Source organism: Erinaceus europaeus, chromosome 19, assembly GCF_950295315.1.
Source record: "Erinaceus europaeus chromosome 19, mEriEur2.1, whole genome shotgun sequence".
NCBI classification, from domain to species: Eukaryota; Metazoa; Chordata; class Mammalia; order Eulipotyphla; family Erinaceidae; genus Erinaceus; species Erinaceus europaeus.
Window position 1 is genome coordinate 16,028,218 of NC_080180.1, and position 27,349 is coordinate 16,055,566.

The 27,349-nt window shown below is 37.4% G+C and overlaps 1 protein-coding gene across 1 annotated transcript; it reads right to left on the reverse strand.

Annotated features, from left to right (window-relative positions):
- Nucleotides 1-410: 410 nt before the first annotated feature.
- Nucleotides 411-27,081, reverse strand: F13B (coagulation factor XIII B chain). Its single transcript, XM_007539757.3, has 12 exons — nt 26,817-27,081; nt 22,724-22,924; nt 19,689-19,874; nt 18,309-18,485; nt 17,776-17,952; nt 13,514-13,693; nt 13,240-13,425; nt 8,983-9,165; nt 6,010-6,210; nt 4,970-5,152; nt 2,172-2,385; nt 411-626 (listed from the first exon to the last, which is right to left on the reverse strand). The coding sequence occupies exons 1-12, from the start codon at nt 26,878-26,880 to the stop codon at nt 593-595; spliced, it is 1,986 nt and encodes a 661-aa protein (XP_007539819.1). The 5' UTR covers nt 26,881-27,081; the 3' UTR covers nt 411-592.
- Nucleotides 27,082-27,349: the final 268 nt, after the last annotated feature.

A 27,349-nucleotide genomic window follows, 5' to 3' on the forward strand; every position in this document is an offset into this window, starting at 1 on the left:
CAGTAATAATGACAACAACAAGGGCAACAAAATGGGAAAAACGGCCTCCAGGAGCAATGGATTTGTAGTGCAAGCAACTGAGCCCCAGCGATAACCCTGGAGGGAAAAAAAAATCTGAAGGCTAGTATCTTCTGCATTTAATAAAGTCATTTCTCAGATACATCGTTCCTTCTTTCTATTGGGTATGACTTTAACATTTATCTAAAGATTGAATTAAAACCAACATAAGACCCTAAGATGACTGATGATGATAAAGACAAGTATGAATTCTTTGCACATATACTAACGGCAGCAATACAGTGTAGCAAATGGACACTAGGAAACAAAAAATATTTCTGTATGTGTATCATTTGGTGAACAGAAGGCATACGAGAGAAATGAGATTATATTTTAAACTATTTAACTAGAAGTAGAGCCAACATATTTTTACCTTTATTTATAAATAAAATATCCAGCATAAACAATTTACGAGTTAAAACTTCAAGCAAGGTAAAAACTTAGAGGCTAGAAATCTGATTATTTTTCTTCTAAAATTATAATTTATAAAGAATTTCATGAATTTGATGTGTGGAAAGATTTCTGCCGTCCACTGCTATGGCCTCAAGGGTTCCTGATAAGACAGCATCCTTGATGAGAGAAAGAGAAATTCGTGAGACAGCTTCATCTCTGCTCAAATATTTGTTACAATCTTAGTCCTTCAATATCTGTATAATTACACATTGTTTTAACCATGAGTTTAACTACAAAGGCAAGTACTTGTAGTTGGCATAATATACCAAAAAATATCTAATGTCATTTACTACACAAACAGCATTTAAAACACTTCTTTTAAAAAGATTTTTCTTCTTTCCTGAGAGAGAGCGAGAGAGAGAGAGAGAGAGAGAGAGAGAGAGGGAGAGAGAGAGACCAGAGAACCACTCCAACGCCGACATATGTGGTGCCAGGAGTTGAGTCATGAGCCTTGAGTCATGGTAAATCTAATGCCCTACTGCTAAGCCACTGCTCCTACCGCTCAGTTATTTACCTCTTTTTCTTTTAGAAATGAGACACCGGGGAGTCGGGCGGTGGCACAGTGGGTTAAGCGCACGTGTCACAAAGCACAAGGACCGGCATAAGGATACCGGTTCGAGCCCCCAGCGCCCCACCTGCAGCAGAGTCACTTCACAGGCGGTGAAGCAGGTCTGCAGGTGTCTGTCTTTCCTCCCCCCTCTGTCTTCCCCTCCTCTCTCCATTTATCTCTGTCCTATCCAACAATGACATCAATAACAACAATAATAACTATAACAACAATAAAAAACAAGGGCAACAAAAGAGTAAATAAATATAAAAAGGGAAACTTATTTTTAAATTCTTGTATGAAGAAACACTTCAGGAAGTGATTCCAAATTCTTATTAAATATGCTCCTTAAAGAAATACCTTAATTGTATTTATTGTTATTAATAAGTTCTTCTATAAGTGGAAAAATATATTTCCATACTTTATTATAAAAGTATATTTAATATAAAAATATATTTACATACTTTATTATAAAATATATTATTAAAAATACTTTATTATAAACTATATTATTAAAATACTTTATTATAAAATATATTATTGAAAATATATTATTAAAAATAAATACTTTATTTTAAAATATATTGTATATTATGAAATTATAAATTATAAAATATATTATTAAAAATATATTTCCATACTTTATTATAAAATATATTATTAAAATATATTTCCATACTTTATTATAAAAGTATATTTATTGTAAAAGTATATTTCCATACTTTAGTATCTATACATGAACCTAGGCTGGGGGAAATATTATTTTATCTTATCTCAGATCATACAGGTTAATTTTCCCACTTTAAATTTTGCACTTACAAGTTGATTACTTAGCCAATTGTCAAAATGTCACAAATATTAAATAGCAAACATTGATTTGGCTTTAGATAACCCATTCAGTTTATTAAATTAACTAGTAGTTCTAGGAATTGTCTCCGTTTAAAAAGATAAAAGAAAATTATTTTCCTTTTACAATGGTCATAAAAGTTTAAGTCTTTTAATATTTAATACTTCTGGAATTTTAAAATAATAAAATTTCTGAGTATGATTTTGACCTCCCCATACATACACATTAAAACAAAAGCAAACAGGTGTAGGTACAAGCCTTTATTACCTTGGACTTTGAATACATGTTGGATATTTCAATATTCCTCTTTCACACTGGACTCTAAGTTCAGATCCAAGTGTAGATTTCTGAGCTATATAAGAATTTCTCATGCAAAGAAATTCAATATACTCGCCATGAAGAATATATGGTCTATTGTCAAAATTCCATTTCAGGATTAAATTATTCTGTTCCATCTCAACAACAGATAATATACAAGGCTCTGGAGGAAAAAAAAATGAAAGAAAGAAAATTATCTTGATACCTCATAGTATGACCTGGAAAAAAGAGATTGTGTTGGCCACTCAGGATGACCTGAACATTCTCAAACGTTAGAGGAGCAAGACAGAATTAACGTTCCAGTCAGAAAATATACTCGTGGCTGATAGAAAATGGTATCCCCGTTTTGTCTCTGTGGCTTTGGATTTGTAAAAATGCTATCTATTGCCCTGCCAAATCACTTTGCTTTCGCTTTTTTTTTTTTAAAGATTTCTTTACTAACTCAGAAAGTTTAACTAAAATAATCGTTTTTTTTTTTTAAGATTTCTTTACTAACTCAGAAAGTTTGACTAAAATAATTGCTTTTTTTTTTTTAAGATTTCTTTACTAACTCAGAAAGTTTAACTAAAATAATCATGAAATAAACTATTTATTTGACTGTTGGACAGATAACATTTTATGAAAATATAGAAACAAATCTGCTCTAACTTCATGAGTGACCTGATAGAATCCAAAGTGGCTGACAGTCGTTCTCTCTTTTGACCCCATAATAATGAATATCAAGATTGAATTAAGACATTTAAAATTCTTTTTTTTTTTTTTGGCTTCCAGGGTTATTGCTGGGGCTCCATGCCTGAACCATGAACCCACTGCTCCTCGAGGTCATTTTTTTTTTTACCCTTTTGTTGCCCTTGTTGTAGCCTTGTTGTAGTTACTATTGTTATTGATGTCGTCTTTGTTGCATAGGACAGAGAGAAACGGAGAGAGGAGGGGAAGACAGAGGGGCAGAGAAGGATAAACACCTGAGACCTGCATCACTGCTTGTGAAGCGACTCCCCTGCAGGTGGGGAGCCAGAGGCTCTAACCCGGATCCTTACCCCTAGTCCTTGCGCTTTGCACCATGTGCGCTTAACCCGCTGCTCTACCGCCTGACGCCCTAAAATTGTAAGCACTAAAACTTATTGTATTCTTCTCATTATTAAACAAAAGGAAACAAAAATTCAGGCCACCCAAAAAAATTGTTTTTCATTCCACGAAAAAAATATTGATGTTTTCAAAATAGCAAATAAAAAATTACTCCAGAAAATGAGGTTGCTTGTGTCCTTATTTACCTGTTTAAGTAGTAGCTTCTTAAACAGCATACAAGACCCAGACTTGCTAAGAGAGGCAACAAGTAGAGGCTCTTTAGTAGTACTAAAAAGTACTACTCTCGGCTCTTCAAGATTCACTACTTCCTGCTCTTCCTTTCTCCCTGGGCAGGACCTCTGAATTTACAGTCCACGGTGAAGTAAAATATCTAATGTTCACCTTTCTTTTTACTTTTCTGTGTAGTCTACATTTTACACAGTGGGGATGTACCCATTTCAAAGCTCATTATGTGCATAGAAAATGAGATAGAGGCCAAAGGAGTAAGCTGGCATAGAAGTAGCTTGTTGATAGAGCAAGAATGCAAAACGCAACTAGCATAACCAGAGAAGGGTCAAAGTATATAGGTATAGTTGAGAGTAACTCGAAGATAGATTAAAAAAAAAATTGGAAAACAACACAAATAGCCAGTTCAAGTGTAGGTAGCATCCAAGCCTACAAACAATCAGCCACAAGATGGCATAAGGATTCTCTACAATAAAATGACAACTGCCATCCCATGCTCCTAAAATATCTTATATAGTATATCTGATATTAAATCAAGTGTTAGAACGACAAGCATGAAATAAGGCCAGAAAATTAAAATGAGTTCACTGTTGAACTGGATAATGGAATTTACTGACAATGACTAGAAATAAGTATGGTCAATGTGGTCAAGAAAAAATTAATAGATGGGGTGGGTAGGTAGCATAATGGTTATGCAAAGAGACTCTCATGCCTGAGGCTCTAAAGTCCCAGGTTCAATCCCTTGCAGCACCATAAGCCACAGCTGATCAGTTCTCTGGTAAAAAAAATAAAAAATAAAAATAGGGAGTCCAGTAGTAGCACAGCAGGTGGCACAAAGCACAAGAACCAGCGTAAGGATCCCAGTTCAAGCCCCCGGCTCCCCACCTGCAGGGGAGTCGCTTCACAGGCAGTGAAGCAGGTCTGCAGTTATCTGTCTTTCTCTCCCCTTCTCTGTCTTCCCCTCCTCTCTCCATTTCTCTCTGCCCTATCCAACAACAGAGGCATCAATAATAACAACAATAATAACCACAACAATAAAACAACAAGGGCAACAAAAGGGTATAAATAAATATTTAAAAATATATAAATAATAAATAATAAAAATAATAGATGTTAAGTTGAATCTTTTACCAGACAATTCAAATCTATAAAAATTAGTATAAAGTATAAATTCTGGAAACACAAAGCTAACAGCCAAAGTTGAGACCCCAATAAATAAATTGCAAGCTAGCTTAACCCAGTCAGATATTTAGTAAACTGACTATTTAATTCAGAGGAAAGACTAGAAACTTGTGACTAAATAGACACACTAATAACATAGCACAAATGTAATAAAATAAGCACTATACATACTATGCCCACATCAACTCAAATACAAAAAGTAAAGATTGTGGGGCTTTATTTTACTATGCAGAGGCACATTTAGTAGTACGTACCTAAACACAGTGGTGGTGTCGACCACATTCCATCAAAACAATAGGACTCCTTAGCCCCCTGTAGGAAATGGTGTTCTAAACATCCATATTCTACGGAGGAACCATTTTCATAGGTGGCTAGTGTTGTCCCAATGATACCTCCATTTTTAATGAGTGGAGGAGATAGACACACTCCTTTAGATTCTGCAAAAATATTTTTAAAGTATACAAAAAAGTGACTTAATAAGCATCCATTATTTCATATAACTGCTAAGAAATAAATGATTTATATATAAACACGTAAGACTATTTTCAAACAACTCTTAAACATTTCAAGTATTTATCCAAGTGTCTTCATAGCATAAAGTGGTAAACACTACAAACAGAATCTCACAATCTTTAAATACATATTTAAAATTATCAGAAGATCATGTTCCCTTTCTAACTAGCCAAAATTTTCAGCATCTGAAATCCCTCTTGAAGCCTTGCTTTCTGTAGGTCTTCTTTGTCCTTTTTTATGATTAAAATAATGATCCTATGTACACGGAGTACAGCGAATCTTCATTACAGCAAGCCTTTGTCTGAGCAAGGTTCCTGAGAAAATTCTTCCAAGCAATTTCACCAGTTTTTACAATTTAATAGAGAGAGGGAGAAGGAGAGGGAGAGAGAGGAAACTTCCCTCAGTTCCATGGCACTCCCATGTGGTGTCTGAACTTGAACCTGTTCAGTGTGAGTGGCAAAGCATGAACACCCAACCCAGTGAGCTATTCCTCTGACTTAGAACCATTTTTGGACAGGATTATTAATTGCCCACAAGATGATGATCAATCCTCTGATAGCCTAGTGAGATTTCTATGACATTTGATTTCTCCTTTCATAAAACTAATTTATTGGAATTAACAGATCCAAGTATAGTCATTCTATAAGGGTATGTGGGCTGACTAGAAATTGATCAGATCATACCCGATCTTATAGGTTAGAGGATGTTGGTGACGATTCACTTAGAGTTGCACTGTTGACAATATTGATCAAGTGAGAAACTGAAAATACTATCATCTTACCTTTTCTGATACATAGAGGATATGTCACCTCACCTCTATTGCACTGCACAGATAATGCAGATTGTGAGGTTGATGGAGATAAGTCATATCCTTGTTTACATACAAAATCAATTAAGTCTCCATGTAAGATCTTTCCTTCATATTTCCACTTCATCTCTATGTTATTTCTGTTCATGTACTCCACATGGACAGTACAAGGCTCTGTAAGACAGAAGTGCTCTCTTACATCCTTACTTATATTTGAAAAATATGATGCGATATGTTTTTTACAATAAAGAATTATGACAGGCATCAAAAGCATTATTTTATATATGATATTATAATTATCAAGGCCTCTTTATTATTCCTATTAAATGTTAAATGAAAATGACTTCATTTAAGACATTAAAGTATTGTTTTAGGTCAGCAATCACTAAAGTTATTGTGATTTCTATCTTATAAAGTAAAAATCTTGAAATAGAAACTATTTAAATTATTTTAAGAAATTAAAAGAGTTTAATTGCTGAGTTAACAAAATGTGCAGATTAAAATATTCAACTTGACAATGACTAATTTTAATCATTATGGCCATGTTATTAATTAGAATAAACTTTCTGAAAGACAAATTGGCAGTTAACAAAAATACAATTAAAATTCCAGATCTCTTTGACCCAGAATTCCTTTTCAGAAAATCTGAAAAGATAACAAAATAAAACATAATTGACAATATAGTCAAGTTGAAACATAAACTATAAATATTTTTAATGTGAAAATTAATTACAAAATATACTATATATATGTGCCAATTAGTATATTGTAAATTATTATTTACCCCAGTAGAGTGAATGTAAATCTTTAGTGTAGTGTTTGATTATAAAAACAATAAACATCCACCAAAAAGTGATTATTTAAGACATAACTGTATTATGCAGTAATATGTAGTATTAAAATAAGTATTTTAGAATTAGACCCAATCATATTCACAACATAATTCAAGTTAAAAAAAAAAAAAAGACAGGATCTGGTTGAATACACATCTTATAATGCACAAGAACCCAGGTTCAATCCCCATCCCCACCTGCAGGGGGAGCTTCACAAGTGTTGAAACAGTGCTTCAGGTGTCTCTGTCTCTCTTCCTCTCTATTTCCCCCTTCCTCTCAATTTCTGGCTGTTTCTATCAAATAAATAAAGATTGAAAAAAAAAAAAGAGCCTTTCCATTGATAGCATTTATTTTATGAGAGTGTGTAGAAAAAAGAATAGAGGGACGGGGGTAGATAGCATAATGGTTATGCAAAGAGACTCTCATTCCTAAAGCTTTGAAGTCCCAGATTCAATCCTTGCACCACCATGAGCCAGAACTGAACAGTATGTTGGTTAAAAAAAAAGAAAAAGAAAAGAAAGAAGTTCATTGTGTACCTTGTAAACAGCATATTCTTGAGAAATTGCAATGATTTGCTTTTGTAGTTCAAAAAGCTAGTTATTTAAAAAGACTTCTTTTAACTTATAAGTCCATCATGGCATTATCTACTGGTATAAACTTCAATGTGACAAGTTCACTACAATGGCAATGACCGGTTTTATTATTTTTAAATAAAAGTTTGATTAGCAAAGTTGAAAAATGCAACAAATATGTAGATTTGAATAGTGAATATTATTTTCCTGAAGTTATTTTAATTTTGATAATTATTCAGATTACAGTACTCCACTTGAAATGTAAACATTAATTATACCAATCCTAAATGCAAAATATATTTAGAATGACTACAATTTTATTATCTTCACAAGATATAGCAAAGGTGACTGACTATTCAAGTGAGGAAGTAGGGGGTGGGGTAGCGGCACACCAGGTTAAGTGCACATAGTAGGAAGCTCAAGGACCCGCACTAGGATTCCGGTTCAAGTCCTGGCTTCCCACCTACAGAGGGGTCCCTTCACAATGATGAAGTGAGTCTGCAGGTATCTCTCTCCCTTTCTGTCTCCCCCTCTTCTCTCAATTTCTCTCTGTCTTATCCAATAAAATGAAAAAATAAAAATGGCCACCAGGAGTAGTGGATTTGTAGTGCCAGCACAGAGCCCCAGTCATAACCCTGGAGGCAAAAAAGAAAAAAAGTAAAGGCAAGGAAAAAATTTACCACAATGCCTAACCAAAGGCAGAGTTCTTGATTCTTGATTCTCTCAGCCAAGTTCACCAAGCTTGGTGAGCAATACAACAGAGACAAAAAAGAATATTGTCAACTAGAAAAAAATTCAAAAAGTAATCATCACCACAAATAAAATGTGAGTACACTCAACACTACTGACATTTACACTTTAAATGAGTAAAATGGTAAAGTTTTGTTATCTACATTGTATCACAATGTAAAAAGTACTGGAGTTAGAAATAATTTATTGGTAATACTAGACACTAGGTAATTATTTGCTTATAAATGAAAAGGGAAAACATTGGGAAAAGGTTTATACAAAATTATTTCCAACTATAAGACAGGAAATCACATAAAATGCAATTGTAGTGGCAAAAGAAGTTCACAGTGATTTGAGTTCTGTTATATAAAAATCTAGTGTCCAGTTATAACAACCATTATCTGATACACTTGAAAGTTGCTAAGAGTATACATTGCGAGTGTTCCCATCATAACAACAACAACTAGTTATTATGTGAGATACATAAGACAGGATATGTGAGTTAGTCACAATAAGACAATCACTTGGCAATATACTCTTATCAAAACAAATGATACCAATAAAATAAAAATTATACAATAAAACATTTAAATGTGCAAGCATTTAAAAATTCTGCTCTTCAGTAAAACAAGAGACTGGGGGCAGGTCTCAGAAAGGTACAGGTCTTAGAGAGTCCAGGTAGAAAAGTAGTATCAGGTAGGACTGACCCAAAGTCAGGTAATCTACACATTACATACCTCTTAAGCTCCACAACAGTAAATGTCAACTTTCACCCCAACAAAGTTGGGTGAAATTTAGAAATTCTACCTTACCTAAGCAAACAGGTGGGGGTGACCATTTTCCTTGCTGGCAGTTAGACACTTTTGCTCCACTCAGTAAGTAATATTCATTGCACCTATATTCCACTGAGGATCCTGATGTGTAATGTGGCAGTGGACCTCCAATAACAGCCCCATTGAGTATATCAGCTGGAGGTCTACAATTCTCATTATTTTCTAAGAAAAAGAAAAGAATATGCAACAATCACTATACTTCCATAATGATGTAGTATAGTTACCCATGCTACAGTACCTTAATATTCATGCTCTATGACTGATTACTATTAATAGATGTCTCGAACAGTAAGATATACATACACACACATATATGTATATATATACATATATATGTAATATATATATATACACACACACACACACATATATATTCTTTCCTACTGTGGCTATTGCTGGGACTTAATGCCTCCATGATTCCACTACTCTTAATGGCCACTTTTTTCTTTCCTTTCCTCTAGATAGTGGGTGGTGAGAGACAAAGAGACTGTACAGCACCATTCCACAGCTTGTGGACTTCCTCCTTCATGCTGGTGCTCCTATGTTGTGGTCGGTCGGATGCTCAAACCTAGCCCCTCATACGTAGTAATTGTGTGCTCTACTGAGTTACCTGCTTGCCTCTAAGTAAGTTTGTTTGTTTTTATTTTTTTAAGATTTTATTTTATGAGAGAGAGAAAGAAGAGCACCAATCACCTCTGGCATAGGGTGGTGCCTGGGATTGAAACTAGTACCTCTAGGGCCTCAGGCATGCACATTCCACGTACTTTCACTAAGCTCTAACACAGTGAGCTACCTTGCCCTGACAAATAGTTTTAACACACATTAAACAAGAATAAACTCCAAATGTCTTTCCTAAGAACAAGCATGTGTATTGTTCACTTTTCTTTCTTGTGAAGCAAGTATGACATATAGTTCCTTAAAATATATGTTATAGGGGGCCAGGCGGTAGCACAGCGGATTAAGCACATGTGGCACTAAGCGCAAGGACCGCTGTAAGGATCCCAGTTCGAGCCCCAGGCTCCCCACCTGCAGGAGAGTCGGTTCACAAGTAGTGAAGCAGGTCTGCAGGTGTCTTTCTCTCCCCCTCTCTGTCTTACCCTCCTCTCTCAATTTCTCTCTGCCCTATCCAATAACAACATCAATGGCAAAAATAACAATAAGGACAACAAAATGGGAAAAAATGGCCTCCAGAAGCAGTGGATTCGTAGTGCAGGCACCAAGCCCCAGCAATAACTCTGGAGGAAAAAAAAAAAGATACGTGATGGACTCTCTCCACCATCACAGGTTATTGCCATTAGGAGCCTCATGATAAGCCCTTTTGTGAGCTACTTCAGGATGGTACCCTCATGACGAACTACCCGGTGTTAAACACTGCCCCACTCTCGGAAGGAAGGTGGGCCATCCTATCCTGCCACTCAAGGAAGACTGGTCTGGAAATGATTGCAGCCTTGAATGCTCCCAGCTGTGACCAGGAACTGAGAGGTCAGACTGATAGGGACTCGGAGGTTATACAGGCTCCTGTGCTAAATATCTATTCAGATATGCACACACACACACACACACACACACACATCCCACCCCTGGGTCAGATCGACCTGGTAAATTGTTAATTGTATTGATATATTATCTTCAAGTTTGGGAACTACTCTCTGTCCTGATGCAGCTTCCTAGTCCTATTCTCATCTCTGACACCATCTTCCCAGACAATATTTTTAGTCCACCTATAGGTTAGCTATCAAACTTCAGCAAAAATTACCAAAGTCACATAGCTAAAATAGACTTCCTACCTTCTTTTCCACTCTAAAAATCCCTATTCCCATATAAAATCCCTATTCCCATCTGCTCTATCCCTACTTTATGATGTCTGTTCATTAAACATTTCAGCCACCAAGTTGCGATTTCATCCTGAACTCCCTAGGCAGATGACCTCACCAACATGTCCTGGAATCTCACCTCTGTGGAGCCCTACCCCATGAAAGAAAAATAGAAACAGGTTGGCAGTATGCATAGGCCTGCCAACACTCATGTCCAGTGGAGAAGCACTTACAGGAGCTAGATCTACCATCTTCTGCTCCCCATAAAAAATTTCAATGGTAGTCCGGGAGGTGGCGCAGTGGATAAGGCATTGGACTCTCAAGCATGAGATCCTGAGTTCAGTCCCGGGCAGCACATGTACCAGAGTGGTGTCTGGTTCTTTCTCTCTCTCCTATCAATAAATAAAAATTTTAAAAAATGTTAAAAAAAAAAAAAGAATTGCAATATAGGGAGCCGGCGGTGGTGAACCCGGTTAAACGCACATAGTAGGAAGCACTAGGACCAGCGCAAGAATCCCGGCTCAAGCACCCACTCCCCACCTACAGGGGATGTCTCACGAGCATTAAAGCAAGTCTAGTCTACAGGTTTCTTTCTCTTTCCCTCTGTATCTTCCCTTCCTCTCTCAATTTCTTTCTGTTCTAGCCAAAAAAATTTTTTAAAAAAAGAAAAAGAAAAATGGCTGCCAGGAGCTGTGGATTCATAGTGCTGGCACCGAGCCTCGGCAATAACCCTGGAGGCAAAAACAAAAAAAAAAGGTTTCAGTCCATTCTCTCAGAGGGATAAATGTTAAGGGAGGATTACCAGAGGGCTTTGAACTCCAATTCCATCAGGACCCAGAGGAGAGGGGAACAAAAGGGGGCAGGGAAGGACGTTCAGAAGTAGAAGGCATAACTTAGAAAGGAAGAAAAAGCGGGAACATAGAAAGAAAAAAAAAAGGGCAAGGGCCAGGCGGTGGCACACCTGCTTAAGCATGCACATTATAGTGCACAAGGTTCTAGGTTCAAGCCCCTGGTCCCCACCTTCAGGGGGAAAGCTTCATAAGTGATGAAGCAAGGCTGCAGGTGTCTCTCTGTCTCTCTCTATCTCCCCATCCGTCTCAATTTCTGTCTCTATCCAATAATAAATAAATAATAAATAGTCTTAAAAAAGAAAAAGGGCAAATATATATAAATGCAGATTGATAGTTATAGAAAAAATAGTCAACTCATATCTGGGCTCTTGGGAGAACTAATTCGGTTTCTGGCAGAGGGAATAGGGACACAACTCTGGTGGTGGGAAAGGTATGGAATTATGCCCCTGTTATCTTATAATTTTGTAAATCAATACTAAATCACTAGTAAAAAATTAAAATATATACATACATATTATAGAAAGGGAAACAACTCTCTTTAAAGATCATGATCAATTTAAAAACTATCCTTTATCATTATCCATTTTTATGCCTTGACTTACTTATTTCTTTTCACCTCAGATCTTATGCATGAAAATTTTATTTTCCAACCCTGATCTTCAGAGGGTCTTTCTCTGTTAATTTCTTTAGTGACTTTAATAGATTTCTTTTTATACAATCAATTTCCTAGGTAAACATGTTTGTGGCTCTCTCTCTGGGATCTAATCAAACAGCGAGAAGGATTCCTAAAGGTATCGCATCAGGAATGGTAATGTAAGCCTGTAAACGCTGCAGTAGATCAAAAGACCTCCAGTCGTTTCTAAAGGGCACAGAGTTTATCATTCCCTGGTGTGAAACTAGTCTCAGGAGGACTGACCCAAATTCAGGAACAGAGGGCTTGATTCTAACTTTGTAAACCATATAGGGAAGAAGATCATACTCATAATCAGCCACCTAATCCAACACGCCTTTATTTGCTTTCTAAAGACAAAAATATCACATAAATGCTGTTATCTAATAAAATGTAGAAATCACTGTGGGGTATGACACCAGAGGCAGACAAGAAAGCCTAGCACTAGTGCACATTAAAATGTTTTTTAAAGGGGCCAGGTGGTGGTGCACCTGGTTGAGTGCACGTGTCACAATGTGCAAGGACTGGAGTTTGAGCCCCCAATTCCCACCTGCTTTGCGAGTGGTGAAGCAGGGCTGCAGGTGTCTCTCTGTCTCTCTCCCTTCTCTACCACCCCCTTCCCTTTCCATTTCCGGCTGTCTCTATCCAAAAACTAAAGATCATAAAAAAATTTTTTTAAAAAGATTTTAAAGTTTCTTGACTCTTTTAGCTTAATTTCTACAGATTTCACACACACACACACACACACACACACACACACACACAAATAGAGCAAGTTCAGAAGCAATATGTTTTAACTCATTTACTCTGTGATCTCTTCCTGTAAGTGTATAGGTTATTTGGGGGAGGGGGAAGGAAATATTTATACAAAGGAAATATTTATACAATGTCACATACTTACCAACACACTCAGGGGGTAGTGTCCATTTTCCATGTTTACAAGTTATTTCTTTTGATCCAAGAAGATGATACCCATATTCACAGTCATATGTCACTTTATCCCCATTGTAGTAATTCTTAGAGTGTAGGTTTGCTGCACCATTCTCAATGGAGGGGGGGTCTTCACAAGCTGTCTTCACCTTTTCTTCTGAAAAGAGACAATTGAAAGAGAAGAAACTACTTAGTCACACAGGCAGATTTTGCTTTAGGGGAAGCTCATTCAAGGTGTTGCTAACCAATGCATTTTGGAGGTTCTGTCCACTTTCCATTTTCACAACGTATTTCTTCTGAACCTTGTATCTCAAAATTAAGTTCACACTCTATACGAACTATTTCTCCCTGACGATAAGTTGTTGAATGAGTTTGTATTCTGGAATTCAGAGGTAGAGGTGGAGGAGGACATCGATTCCTTCTTCCTAGTTAAAAAAAGTCAGCATATTTAGTCATATGTTACAAAAACAACTGAGATTTAATAAACAAATTAGATATACCAAGTGCTATAAAAATGGAAGACAGATTCTAGGAAACCCTCTTTGATCCCGATCATTTGATCTTCTCTTCCTCATATATTATGCTTATGCAAAAGTAGGAGTTGTGACTTGCTTCTAACCAATAGAATACAACCCAGATAATGGATATAAGTGATTACATGCACACAGTTGTGTAACATAACACTATTTTTTAATGGATGAGTTGTGGTCTTGCACATGTATGATATAACTGCTTCCAGGCTGCTTTTGGATTCAGACAAAGAGATGGAGAAAGAGGGAGAGACCATAGCTGCCCCCAGTGCTGGGGACAATCCCACGTGGTACGGAGACTTGAACCTAGGCAGTACACATGGCAAGGCAGGTACTCTCTCTTCCTACCATTCCTCCAGTGTAGCGATACTAGTTATGCCCTTCTGATTCTGAGACATGTGAGTTTCCAAATATGTCAGACTGTAATGTCAACAGCAGAGGGTTACTTTCAGCTGGCAGCCAGGAAGAGACTGAGCTCTTCCATTCAATAGTTAAAGCTAAAAAAAAAAACCACAGGGAATTTTAAAAGCAGATGCTTCCTGTCAAACCTCACATGAATCTGCAGTCCCAGCTGATCACTGTGATTGCAGCTTTGTTAAGCCTGGATGCAGAGGAGCCAGCTACACCATGCTCAGAATCCTGAGTCAAAGAAACTGAATTGACACCAGTGTGTCATTTTTACATTGCTAAATTTGTAGAAAACCTGTTAAGCATCAATGGAATCTAAACATTCTGCACTTAACTCTTTTAACCCCAGAATATCTTTGTTAAATAAAGATCATTCTATGGGTTGGGGAGGTGGTATAATGGTTATGCAAAAAGCCCCGCCCCATTAGGGAAAGAGAGAGACAAGTAGGTAGTATGGATCGACCATATAAGAGAAGCAATTACAGAAGCCAGACTGCGGGTCTAGCTTCGCGAGCGGGAGAGAGACGACCAGGGACTCATGGCTGCGTGAGATGCAGTTCAATCTTTATTGAGGAGCGGGCATGCAGTGCAAGCTAGCTATCTCTAATCACATTCCTGTCCTTATATATCTCCTGAGGCGGAAGTGTCAGGAAGAGGAAGTACATAGGATAGGGGGCGGGGAGAAGGAAAACTGCGCAAACCAGTGGGGATTAAACCAGTGTGGGCAAAACAATGATTATGTAAATAGACCACAGTGCAAGCAATGCAACAGAAGGGGTCTTAGAAGCAGAATTTAGAAGCAGACCAACACCAGACCTTCCACCTTCTGCATCCCACAGTGACCTTGGGTCCATACTCCCAGAGGGATAAAGAATAGGAAAGCTATCAGGGGAGGGGATGGCATACGGAGTTCTGATGGTGGGGACTGTGTGAAGTTGTACCCCTCTTATCCTATGGTTTTGTCAATGTTGCTTTTTTATAAAAAATAAAGAAAGAAATAAAGACTTTACACCTGAGCCACCAGAGTTCCCAGGTTCAATTTCCAGCACTATCATAAACGAGAGGAGTGCTCTTGTAGAAAAAAAAAAATGAAATACTCTTTCTTTAATTCCAATGTCATGAAGAAACCAAAACTTATGAAATAAATTATTGTCCATTCTGTTGTTTAGATCATATCTATCTGAATTAAAATCTACAGTTCTTAACTCCTCTGTAATGCTGGTTGTATTAGCTTCTTATTGGTGTTTTGACATCATCATAATTTAGCTGTTTAAAGCCCCATGATTTTATTCTTCTACAGTTCTGGAAGCCAAAAATCAGTAATTGGTTTCACTAGGGTAAAATCAAGGTATTACTAGAAGTATATTCCTCCTGATTTTTTTTTTTTTTTAGAAAATAATACATTACTCTGTATTTTAATGCAGCCTATAACCCATAAACCCTTCCCTCTATCTCCAACTTACTGCCACAAGATCCATTTGCCACAGATCTTGCTTTCTCTTTTATACTTAAAACTATCTTTCTCATAAAAAACACTTGTGACTACATTACAGTTCCACCAGGATAAATTCAGATAATATCCCCACCTCAAGAGCTTTAATTCAATCACAACTGGAAAGTCCCTTTTGATATGATAGGCTAATATTCAGTAGTTTCAAGGATTAGGAGGACATGGATGTCAGGTTTTCTTCCTTTTCTTTTTTCTTTCTTTCTTTCTTTTTTTTTTAAGCACTGCTTAGTTCTGATTTATGGTGGTACAGAGAATTGAACCTGGGACTTTAGAGCCTCAGGCATGAAAGTCTCTTTGCATAACCATTAAACTATTTACTCCTGCTTGGATGTCTTTTCTTGGGTGGTGCTACACTGCCTGTCCTCCACCTAATGACTAGAAAAATCATGGACATGTTGTCCTGCTTATTCATTTGGATGGAGAGGGGAGCTACAGTGAGCAAAACAGGCTTTAGGTAGAGCTGCCACTGTTTGTTTTTAAATTTTTTATTGACACCAGGTTATCACTGGGACTTAGTGCCTGCATGATAGATCCACCACTTCTGATGACCTTTTTTTTTTGGGGGGGGGCGGTATTTTATTTGATAGAGACAAAGAGAAATTGAGAGGGAAGGGGGAGGTAGAAAGGGGGAGAGAAAGAGAGACACCTGCAACATTGCATCATCACTCAGGGAGCTGCCCCTGTGCGGGAGGGAGCCCGAAGTTTAAACCCAGGTCCTTGCATGTTGTAACATATGTGTCTATCTGGGTGTGTCACTACCCAGATCCCTTGACAATTTTCTTAAAATATTCCCCTCTACTGTAATAATAAGGATGTTCAACACAAGTGGAAATTTTAAAAAATTAAAGTTATTGTCCAGTGTACTTAAGAGTTATTATAATTTTGGACATTCCCACTGTATGCTCCGAGTCATCTCCCTCCCATTCATCCTAGCTCCTATTTCAGATCTTTTAACACTCTCTCAAGTTCCTCCATCAAATGATTTCCTAAATTACAGGAAAAATAGAGACTATCAAGTCCCTTTGCCTCCCAATCCTCAAATTCCTCTTTATCTTTTTAGTCCAAGTTTCCATTACCTGGTGTGAAGGCTGGTACAAAAACACTTTTCTCTGCTAAACTAGGACAGACTCCAGATCACATTGTGGGTGTGTTTAAATGATTGCTGAACTGCTGCCTTTTACCAGGCAATCCTTAACCTGCTGAACTCATCCAGTAATAGAAATAATCACAGCCATTGAATTTCAGGGCTGCTCTCGCTAAATTACCTCATTGTTCCTTTCTCTCTCTGGACAGGACACTGCTGCATTTTCTGTTCTCTCTGCCCTATTATATCATAGATTGCATTTCATAGCATGACATATGTGATCAAACAAGAAATACCCTCACAAAGTTGCCAGCGAGGATGGGTGGATTGGATCCAGTAATTCTCAGTAAGAAAAGTCATCTGTTATAATAGAAAATCTCAAATTGACAGGAAGAGTTTTTTTTTTTTTTTCCAGATAAGACAGAGAGGTAGAGCAAGAAAGAAGAAAGCGCAACACTTATGCATCCTTCAGTACGGTGAAGGCCAGGTTTAAATAAGAGATTAAAAAATAAATAAATAAATAAATTTGGGGCTGGGTGGTGGCAAACCTGGTTGAGCACACATGTCACAATGCACAAGAACCTGGGTTCCAGGTCCCAGTCCCCATCTGCAGAGGGAAAGCTTTATAAGTGGTGAAGCAGTGTTGCACGTGTCTCGCTGTCTGTCTCCCATCTCTACCATCCCCTTCCCTCTCAATTTCTGGCTGTCTCTGTCCAGTAAATAAAGATATTTAAAAAAAATATATATATATATATATCCTAGAAACTAACACAAAATTTGAGATTTCTTCAGATTAAGTTATTAAAGATTTCTGAATAGTGAGCACTGGTTTAAAAGGTAATTATTTATTTCAAAGAAAAATATCGAAAACAAGAACTATGTATCACTAAACATATTTTTTAGAACTCATAGAAATCAAACTGATTAAGTAAGACATGACATCTATTTGTGTACTTTGAAATAAAAAAAAATTACCTTCACATACAGGAGGTTCTGGGTACCAGCCAAAGTTATAGCACTGAATTAAGTCAGATCCACTTAGATAATAATTTTCATGACAGGAAAATTGAACTACATCTCCTTCTTCATAAGTCTGCTTTATGGGATGAAAATAGCCGTTTTCTATTAACCTCAGAGAGGAACATTTTAACTCTGAAAAAAAAAAAAAGTAGAAAGATGTGTTGTTTTTCCCATTAGAACAGAATTTATATGCTACTTACATGCCACGCAGAGAATAAAATTAGTGTAGTTTCCATATTGTTGCTAGTAATGGCTTGTTGACTCATATCGTTATTAAATAGCACTAGTCCTATTTCAATGTAATTAACCAAGTTAAAATAAATCTTCCTTATCTGAGTGCTCTAAATGATCGAAACAAAAAAAAGCCAAAAAAAAAAAAAGTACAAAAAGTGGAACATAATTAGCATGGCGGTTTACAGTTTGCATGTACTTCTGTAGGGAGGGGATGTTCAGAGTGAAAGTAGACTGTTTTCAAAATGAGCACCTACTGGCGCATTGTGGTATAAGGGACCATCCGTATGTGTGACATTCTGCCTCCTCTGTCTTCTTTCCTCCAGCGGTGTAGTAGCCAGGAGCACATTCATACTGAACTTTGTCCTTCACCTTGAACGTTCTCTGTGCCGAGGTGTAATTGCCATAATGTAATTCAGGGGCCAAGCATGTTTCTAAAGAAAAAAAAAAAAAAAAGAGTGGTTTTATTTATTTATTATCTTTTCATAAACTTCCAAACCCAGAATATCAAATTGTATTTTTATTCAGTGTGAAGACCCTGTGGCAGGATCAACACTTGGCAGTCCAGAAACAGTCAAAAGCTTTGCCTTTCTCTCATACATGTTGTGACTTAGTGTCACCAGTCTTCTTAAAATTCCAGATTTGGATACTTAACCAAACACCACTCTTTAACTGATGGCTTGTGCATAACAATTTTTAAATTTTGTGCCAACAGTGGATTTGTATAGTTTAACTTACAGCTAACAAGATATTATTGGATTAATTTTTTAAATCAAAGCTCCTTTTCTTTTATTTATATTTCTTTATTCCCTTTTGTTGTTCTTGTTTTATTGCTGTAGTTATTATTGTTGTTGTTATTGATATTGTTGTTGGATAAGACAGAGAGAAATGGAGAGAGGAGGGGAAGACAGAGATGGGGAGAAAAAGACACCTGCAGACCTGCTTCACTGCCTGTGAAGCAACACCTCCTGCAGGTGGGGAGCCAGGGGCACGAACCAGGATCCTTAGGCCAGTCCTTGTGCTTTGCGCCACCTGTGCTTAACCCGCTGCGCTACCGCCAGACTCCCAAAGCTCCTTTTCTTTAGTAAACTATTATTTATTTAATTATACTCTAGCTGTTATTTGTGTAAAGTAGGATCTACTGGATTAGGTATGTCATGGAAATTGAGGTTGTTTGCATTAGGCAAATACTTAAAATTTTAGACAAACAATGCCATCTCAGCTTCTTACATTTGCAGATGTCATGAAAACTCAGTTAAGAAAATAAAAAAAAAAAAACTGTAGCGCAGCGGGTTAAGCGCAGGTGGCGCAAAGCACAAGGACCGGCATAAAGATCCCGGTTCGAACCCCGGCTCCCCACCTGCAGGGGAGTCGCTTCACAGGAGGTGAAGCAGGTCTGCAGGTGTCTATCTTTCTCTCCTCCTCTCTGTCTTCCCCTCCTCTCTCCGTTTCTCTCTGTCCTATCCAACAACGACGACAACAACAATAATAACTACAACAATAAAACAAGGGCAACAAAAGGGAATAAATAAATAAAAATAAAATATTTAAAAAAAAAGAAAAAAAAACAATATAAGAAAGTATTAGCCTCACAAACGCTTAACTTTAATTTTAGGAAATAATTTGTAGCAACCTACCATGTTCCTTTCTACAGGCTGGTTGAGAAGACCAGCCATCAGCAAGACACTGAATCAGCTCCTCAGCCTGTCCTCCAGTGGTTTTGTATCCTGAGGCACAACCGTAGCGCATGCTCTCTTCAACTGTGTACAGCAGTTTAACATCAGTGATGTAACCATTTCTCAGGTCGGGCTTAGCACATTTTTCTGTAGGGAAAAAAAAGTCCTTACTTACTCAGTGAAATTAAACTAGAAATATTAAGACAAAACTTTATTATTCTTGGAATGACTACAGAAGACCAGTAACTGGAATTGAAGAGAGAGAGAAAAAAAGATTTCCTTCTATAATTCATTGATTTAATTTTATTCTGGAAATATGCTTCATATTCTGCATCAAATTTCTCTAAAACTTGGCACTATAATTCTCTTTTACTTAGTCCAGTGCATATTTACATTCCTATCCTTACCACACCTACTTTCAGGAAATACATCCGGAGCTTCCTCACAAACTGTCTTTAGTGGCAACTGGAGGAATTTCTTTTCTTTTTTTTTATTTTAACTGGGCCGTATATAATAACACAGTACACTTAACATGTAAAAGTTGTGGTAGACCCACATAATCCACATATCTACCTTATGGATTCTTAAATAATTTTGCGTGTGAACAGCTCATTTGTATTTAGCAAACAGGACTACCTAATTGTCTAGAAAAGATTCCAAGGCCAGTTCATTCAGCCTGGAATTGAATTTAGCCATGTCACTCAAGGCTATTAAGTTGTGTTTTTTCTTTCTTTCTTCCTTCCTTTTTTTAATTTTTTTTATTTTTAGTAAAGATTGCAAAACATATCCAAATGGTTAGAGCTAAAGTATTTACCTTAGCATTACATGGGCTTCTATCTACCATACTTGAAAGCTCCATTATTGGTGGTTGGGCTGTAGCGCAGTAGGTTAAGAGCATATGGCGCAAAGTACAAGGACCAGAGCGAGGATCGCGGTTTAGCACTGCTACCGTCAGATCCCCCATGGGATCCTGTTCCACCACTGACCAGGAAGTGCGGGTCGCTTCACGAGCAGTGAAGCTGGTCTGCAGGTGTCTATCTTTCTCTCCCCTTCTTTTCTTCCCCTCCTCTCTCCATTTCTCTCTCTCTTATCCAACAACAATGACATCAATAACAACAATAATAATAACCACAACGACAATAAGACAAGGGCAACAAAGGGGAAAAAAATGGCCTCCAGGAGCGGTGGATTAGTGGTACAGGCACGGAGCCCCAGCAATAACCCTGGAGGCAAAAAAAACCAAAACAGAACAAAAAGTCCCATTATTGGTCCCTCCTAACAAAACACTTCGCAAGATATACAGGACTTGAAGGACTATGTCAGTGAAGCAGCACTACTGTACTCACTTTCTAGAAGAAAAATTTGGGCTTAGAGTATGGAAGTCACTTCCCAGTCAGTGGTGGGACAGGCTCCCATGAGGGAGTGCTAAATGTAAGTTCTTAGCAGTGCTAAATGTAAGTTCTTAGCAGTGCTAAATGTAAGTTCTCTCCTGGTTCCTATTCTGGTTTCTTTCTTTCTTTCTTTCTTTCTTTCTTTCTTTCTTTCTTTCTTTCTTTCTTTCTTTTTTTACCTCCATCCTAAAAGAATTGATAAACCTAAGACATGTCATTCATTTTAAAACTCTAGTTGTGAATGAAATTTATTTATTAATCTATATTCCATGTTTATAGTAAAAGTCCAGCATTTTAATGTGTGCTCAGTCTTACTACACATTCTGGCAATTTTTCACCTAGGCTTCTATCTAAAGAACACAAAAACATTTATCTAGGAGACCTATGAACACCTCTGTTCATGGTAGCACTACTGGCAATATTCAAACTGGACACACAATGAAGAGATGAGGTCTTTGAATGATAAGATGCTACAATCACAATCGTATTCTTCCTAAGGCCAGTGTCAAACATTAAAATTTTTTTTATTATCTTTATTTATTTTTTGGATAGAAACAGCCAGAAATTGAGAAGGAAGGAGGAGATAGAGAAGGAGAGAGACAGAGAGACACCTGCAGCCCTGCTCCACCACTTGTAAAGCTTTCCCCCTGCAGGTGGGGACGGAAGGCTTGAACCCTGGTCCTTGCGCGCTGTAACATGCACTCAACCAGGTGCACCACCACATGGCCCCCAGTGTCAAACATTTTTTTGGAGCTTTCTACAGTTATTTGTAGAAATTTCTCAACTTAAAATAACTCAATTCTGCACCCCATAAAGACCCTGGCCCCATGCTCCCAGAGGGATAAAGAATAGGAAAGCTTTCAAGAGAGGGGATGGGATACAAAACTCTGGTGGTAGAAAGTGTGTACCCCTCTTATCCTATGGTCTTGTTGATATTTTTTATTTTACAAATAAATTAAACAACAAAAAAAAAAAGAACTCAATTACATTTCTGTGACTGGCAATGTAATCAATAATAATTTCAGCAATTAGCCTTATTGGCTCCACAGGGTTTTACTAAAAGCAAATAAAGAAAAAAACATTGTAATGAGAAACAGAATTTCAGATGGCTATATATGAAAAAAAAAAACCAATAATTTTGTTATTATCTGCCAAAAGGGTTTAAAAACCTGGCATGGGGAGAGTACAGGTCCTGGAAAAGCATGACAGAGGACCCAGTGGGGGCTGTATTGCTATGTGAAAAAAGTAAAAATAAATAAAATAAATAAATACCTGGCACATTTTATTGGATTTTTTTCTTTATTTTTTTAAAAATTATCTTTATTTACTGGATAAAGACAGCCAGAAATCGAGAGGGTAGGGGATATAGAAAGGGAGAGAGAAAGAGAGAGACCTGAAGCCCTACTTCAACACTTGCAAAGCTTTCCCTCTGCAGGTGGGGACTGGGGGCTTGAACCTGGGTCTTTGAGCACTGTAACATGTGCGCTCAACCAAGTGTGCTACCACCCAGTCCTGGATCTTTATTTTTCTAACTGACTGACTGGGGCTGACACAACCTGCTGACTTACTGAAGTACTGACATACTGACACAACATGCTGACTTACTGAAGCACCTTGGCTCTGGAGACCAGCCTCCCTCTGTGCACACAGTTTGCTCCTCTTGTTTCCCAGCTCTTGTTGTATAACCAGGCAAGCAGGAAAATGATAACTTTTTGTCTATACCCATTGGAAAGTAGTAATTTTTAAAACTGTAGTAAAATGGGGCAATCCTTCCGTTTTCCACATTGGGAAGACCACAGGGTTTCTCTGAAATGAACAAATAAAATAGATGAGTGAAAAGGGGGAAAAAACAAACTATCTAAAACCACTGTGCTCAAGCAAATACATTTTTAAGGTCAAAAGTGTTTACAGAAGCTAGGATAATGGCTCAGTAATAGAGCATAAGCCTTAACTGCCTAGGCCCTGGGTTTGATTCCCCATACCTCATAAAATGCTAGTGTGGTATTCAGGTCTTTCTCTGAGTTAAAAAAAAAAAAAAAGGAAAGAAAGGAAGAAGGGAAGAGGAAAGGAAAGAAATTAAATGGTATACTATTTTTAAATTGTGGGTATAGATATTTCACCTAGAACTTTTTTTTTTTTTTTTTAAGATAGAGACAGAGAGTCAGAGTGAAAGAGACCACAGCACCAAAGCTTCATTCAATGAGGTGGAACTGGATCTGGGCTTGAACCTGGGTCAGGCACATGACAAAGCAGCACACTAGCCAAGTGAGCTATTTTGTTGGCTCTAATAAGACTTTTTTTGGGTAAATTTTTTATTATCTCTATTTATTTATTGGATATAGACTGCTAGAAATCAAAACAAGGAGGGGAAAAGAGGGGGGAAATAGAGACACCTACAGCACTTGCTTTACCAGTGGGGACTGGCGACTTGAACCCAGGTCCTTGCACATTGTCACATTTGCACTCAACCAGGTGTGTTACCACCTGGCTCCCTCATAAGACTTTATTTTTCCTAAACTTTTTTTTTTTTTTTTTTTTGCCTCCAGGGTTATCACTGGAGCTCAGAGCCTGCACCTTGTAGCTACCTGGAGTAGCCGCCAGGAGCAGTGGATTCATAGTGCAGGCACTGAGCCCCAGCGATAACCCCAGAGGCAAAAAAAAAAAAAATCTATCTTCATATTGGAGAATTTAACATCTTTAACAGGGGTGAGGGGGAGAGAAATTCTTTTTACAAATATTTCGTTAGTTTTATTTGATAGAACAGAGATAAATTGAGAGGGGAGGAGGAGATAGAGAGGGTTACAGAGAGAAAGAGATATCTGCATCACTGCTTGTGAAGCTTTCCCCTGCAGGGGGCTACCAGGAGCTTGAACCCTGATCCTTGTGCATGGTAATACATCTGTGCTCAATAAGGTGCACCACACCCAGCTCCGCAGGGAGAGAAATACTTAGGCAGCCCTGAGGGTATGCTAGCAGGAAGCAGCTGGCTGGGGTGGAAGCAAACTTGGAGCCTGTGTGGCTAATGTCTTTGATTCCGTGGGCAATCAGCCTATTTTACTACTGCCAAGAGAGAAGAGTAAGTAAGGAATGATAAGGACCATAAATTCCCAGAGTCTGATGAAGAGGTTCTCTGGTCCCTGACAATTCTCCCACATTCACTGTTCATGGCACCAGGGATTTGCAGTGAGGAGACTCTTCACAGCTGTGCTATGGGGGACACATAAGAGGTTCCCTGAGGGAACAGTTGCTTGTCAGGGTGGGGCAGCAAAAGGGTGGCCGATCCTAGGTTGAGACTTCAAAGTCCCGCTGTCCTGAGGTTATTCTAACTTCTGTTGGAAAAGCACGATGTCAAGACAGCTGATGTATCCTGGGGGTTCAGGGCTTCATCAGGAAAGAATAATAAGAAATGTGAGGAACACAGTCGTCGTCCAAGAAAGTAAAGAACTGGGCCGTCACTACCACATGGAGCTCAACTAGTGGAGCAGATAGATCAAGAATTTCAAGTCTTCAAGAAAGCAAATAAACAAAAACAAATAATTTCTAAACAAAAAACAATTTCTAAGTCTGGTGGTCTGGAAGGTAGCTCAGTGGATAAGACATTGGACTCTCAAGCATGAGGTCCCGAGTTTGATCCCCAGAATCGCATATGCCAGAATGATGTTCTGGATATTTCCTCAATCTCTCATGGATAAATAAATCAATCTTAAGGGAAATAAAAGGAACTTCAAGTCTGTATAATGAATATTCTCAAATAGATAAGGGAAGATACTGGTATCAGAGCGGGAACAAGGGGATATCAAGAAGAAATAATAGGACAGGGCACACACCTGGCTGAGTGAACATGTAATAATGTACAAGGACGCTGGGCATAGGCCCTGGTTCTTACTGGTAGGGGGGAAGCTTCACAAATGGTGAAGCATAGCTGCAGATGTGTCTCTTTTTTCATTGTCTGTCTCCAAGAAGCTTTCATTTTTGTTTGTGTGAAGCAAATATAATCATGTAATAGTTAAAATTTGCCTATAATATTGCAATATTTTTATTAGTGATGTACAAAATGAGTATTGCAATGTTTTCATGGCAGAAAAAATTAAATCAACTGGGTTTTCCTTATTTAAACAAACAAAAAAGAAATGAAACTATACATATAAATCTTATCTTTGTGTAAACTTAAATGTATTAAATATGATGGACTTTTATTTCATTTTTATAATTTTAATTGCAGACCCCTTTTGTGGTTGGTAGAAAATGTATAGTAAACTGTTCAACTAAAAGACAATTACAGCCAGAACAATGTTTTATTTTAACAAAGCCTCTGAGGTGTTTTTAAATTATTTTTATTTATTTATTATTGGATAGAGACAGAGAGAAATTGAGGAGGGAGGAGGAGAGAAAGAGATGGAGAGAGATAAAGAGAAATGTCTGCATCACTGATTCATCACTCTTGAAGCTTCCCCACTGCAAGTGGGGACCAGGGGCTTGAACCTGGGTCCTTGTGCCCTGTAATGTGTGCACTTAGCAAGGTATGTGACCGCCTGGCCCATGGTATTTGTTTTTTAAAAGTCTTATTGCATATTCACTTCTTTGCATATTCACTTTTACTGGCACATACTTTTCTATTTGATTTCTTGTCCCTCCAGCCTGATACCAGTGATAACTGTTCCCAAATCACCCACCCTTGTACAACGCCTGCCTCTCTCCTACATTAAGCTCATATTGAGCTCATATTGAGTTGTTAGGCAAGGAGTCCACAGGTAGAAATTTTCTGGGAAGTTCTTCTTTATATCAGTGTTCCGCTAGGTAAAGAACAAACACCTCATCACAGACCCCTGCAAGCATCAACCGGCTTTGACCTAGCACGTTATGATTGGGCCCTCCTCAATCGCTATCGAACAGGCCATGGCCGGTGCGCCGCCGCTATGTTCCATCGCTGGGGAGCCAGAGACGACCCGAACTGCCCCTGCGGCTACAGACAGACTAACCCACATAGTCAACGACTGCCACTTCTCCAGATTCAAAGGAGGTCTCGAAACTTTACATCAGGCTCAACCTGACGCTGTTGACTGGCTACGGAAGAAGGGCAAATGCTAGAAGAAGAAGTGTTCCACACAGTTATTAAAAGAACTTCCATTCATACTCAAAAATGTTTTTGCTTTTGCAATCAGTCCTTCTACTAGTCAATAATTCATGATTTCAACCAATGAATAAATCATGAAGATTAAAAAAATGAATATCCTGAGAATCATAAATCTTGCTGATCATATATAGTTATATCTTTAAAATAGTCCACGTTAATGCCATCAAGCCATGCTTTATGATCACAGGATTAAACTTGTACGGTTTTGCAGTGTTAAGAATGAATACTAGCTTGAATTTAGAATTAAAATTAACATAATTTCTAAACATTCAAAGTAATGTTAACTTTATTCTCGTCTCTTATCCTACCTACAGAACCTAGACATACAAAGGGTTTCTGTCTTGCTTTGCTTTTCTAATTTATATTACTAAAATGTTAGTTTACTAATTTGTCAAAGGGAAAAGTCTAAATATCACAACAAATTATACTTATAAGTAAAAGGTATTTTAAAATAAAATTGATATAGCCAAATCAAAAAAGTATATTACAAATCCAATTTAAATTATTGTTAGACTGCTTCTTCATGAATCTTAGAGAACAAAGAACATTAAGAATTAATTTTACCTTCTGCATTGAGCTTTCCTGAGATGATGAATATGATGATAAAAAGCAAGTCTTTCGATCTCATCTTCAATGGAATGCCTAAGAGAGATCTTTAATGATTTTAAAGCGCTAAGAATTCCTCAGTAAGTACACATTTCCTTGATGAAAAAGTTAATTATTTACATGTAAGTCTCTTTGTAGCAAGACTTACATTTCATTTAAGATATTTTAATGTTACCAACATACCATAACTACATTAACAGATAACATGTATTATGCCAGAGGTGAAGAAGAATATGATAACCAGTAAGGACAACAATAGCAGCAGCATAATAATTAACTTGGACCCCATGAGAAAAGGGTAAAAATTTAAACTTCAAGTTACAATCATTAAATCCACAGAGTAAAGTTCACTATGACCATTGATTTTTGTTACCAGTAGAGATCAAATGAAAAGGTGAAGTCAGACACATGAGATAATGGATAACTGATGTTAAAATATGATACTGTGAAAAAAATGAGAAAAAAAACAACTCTTCAATTATGAAAACAAA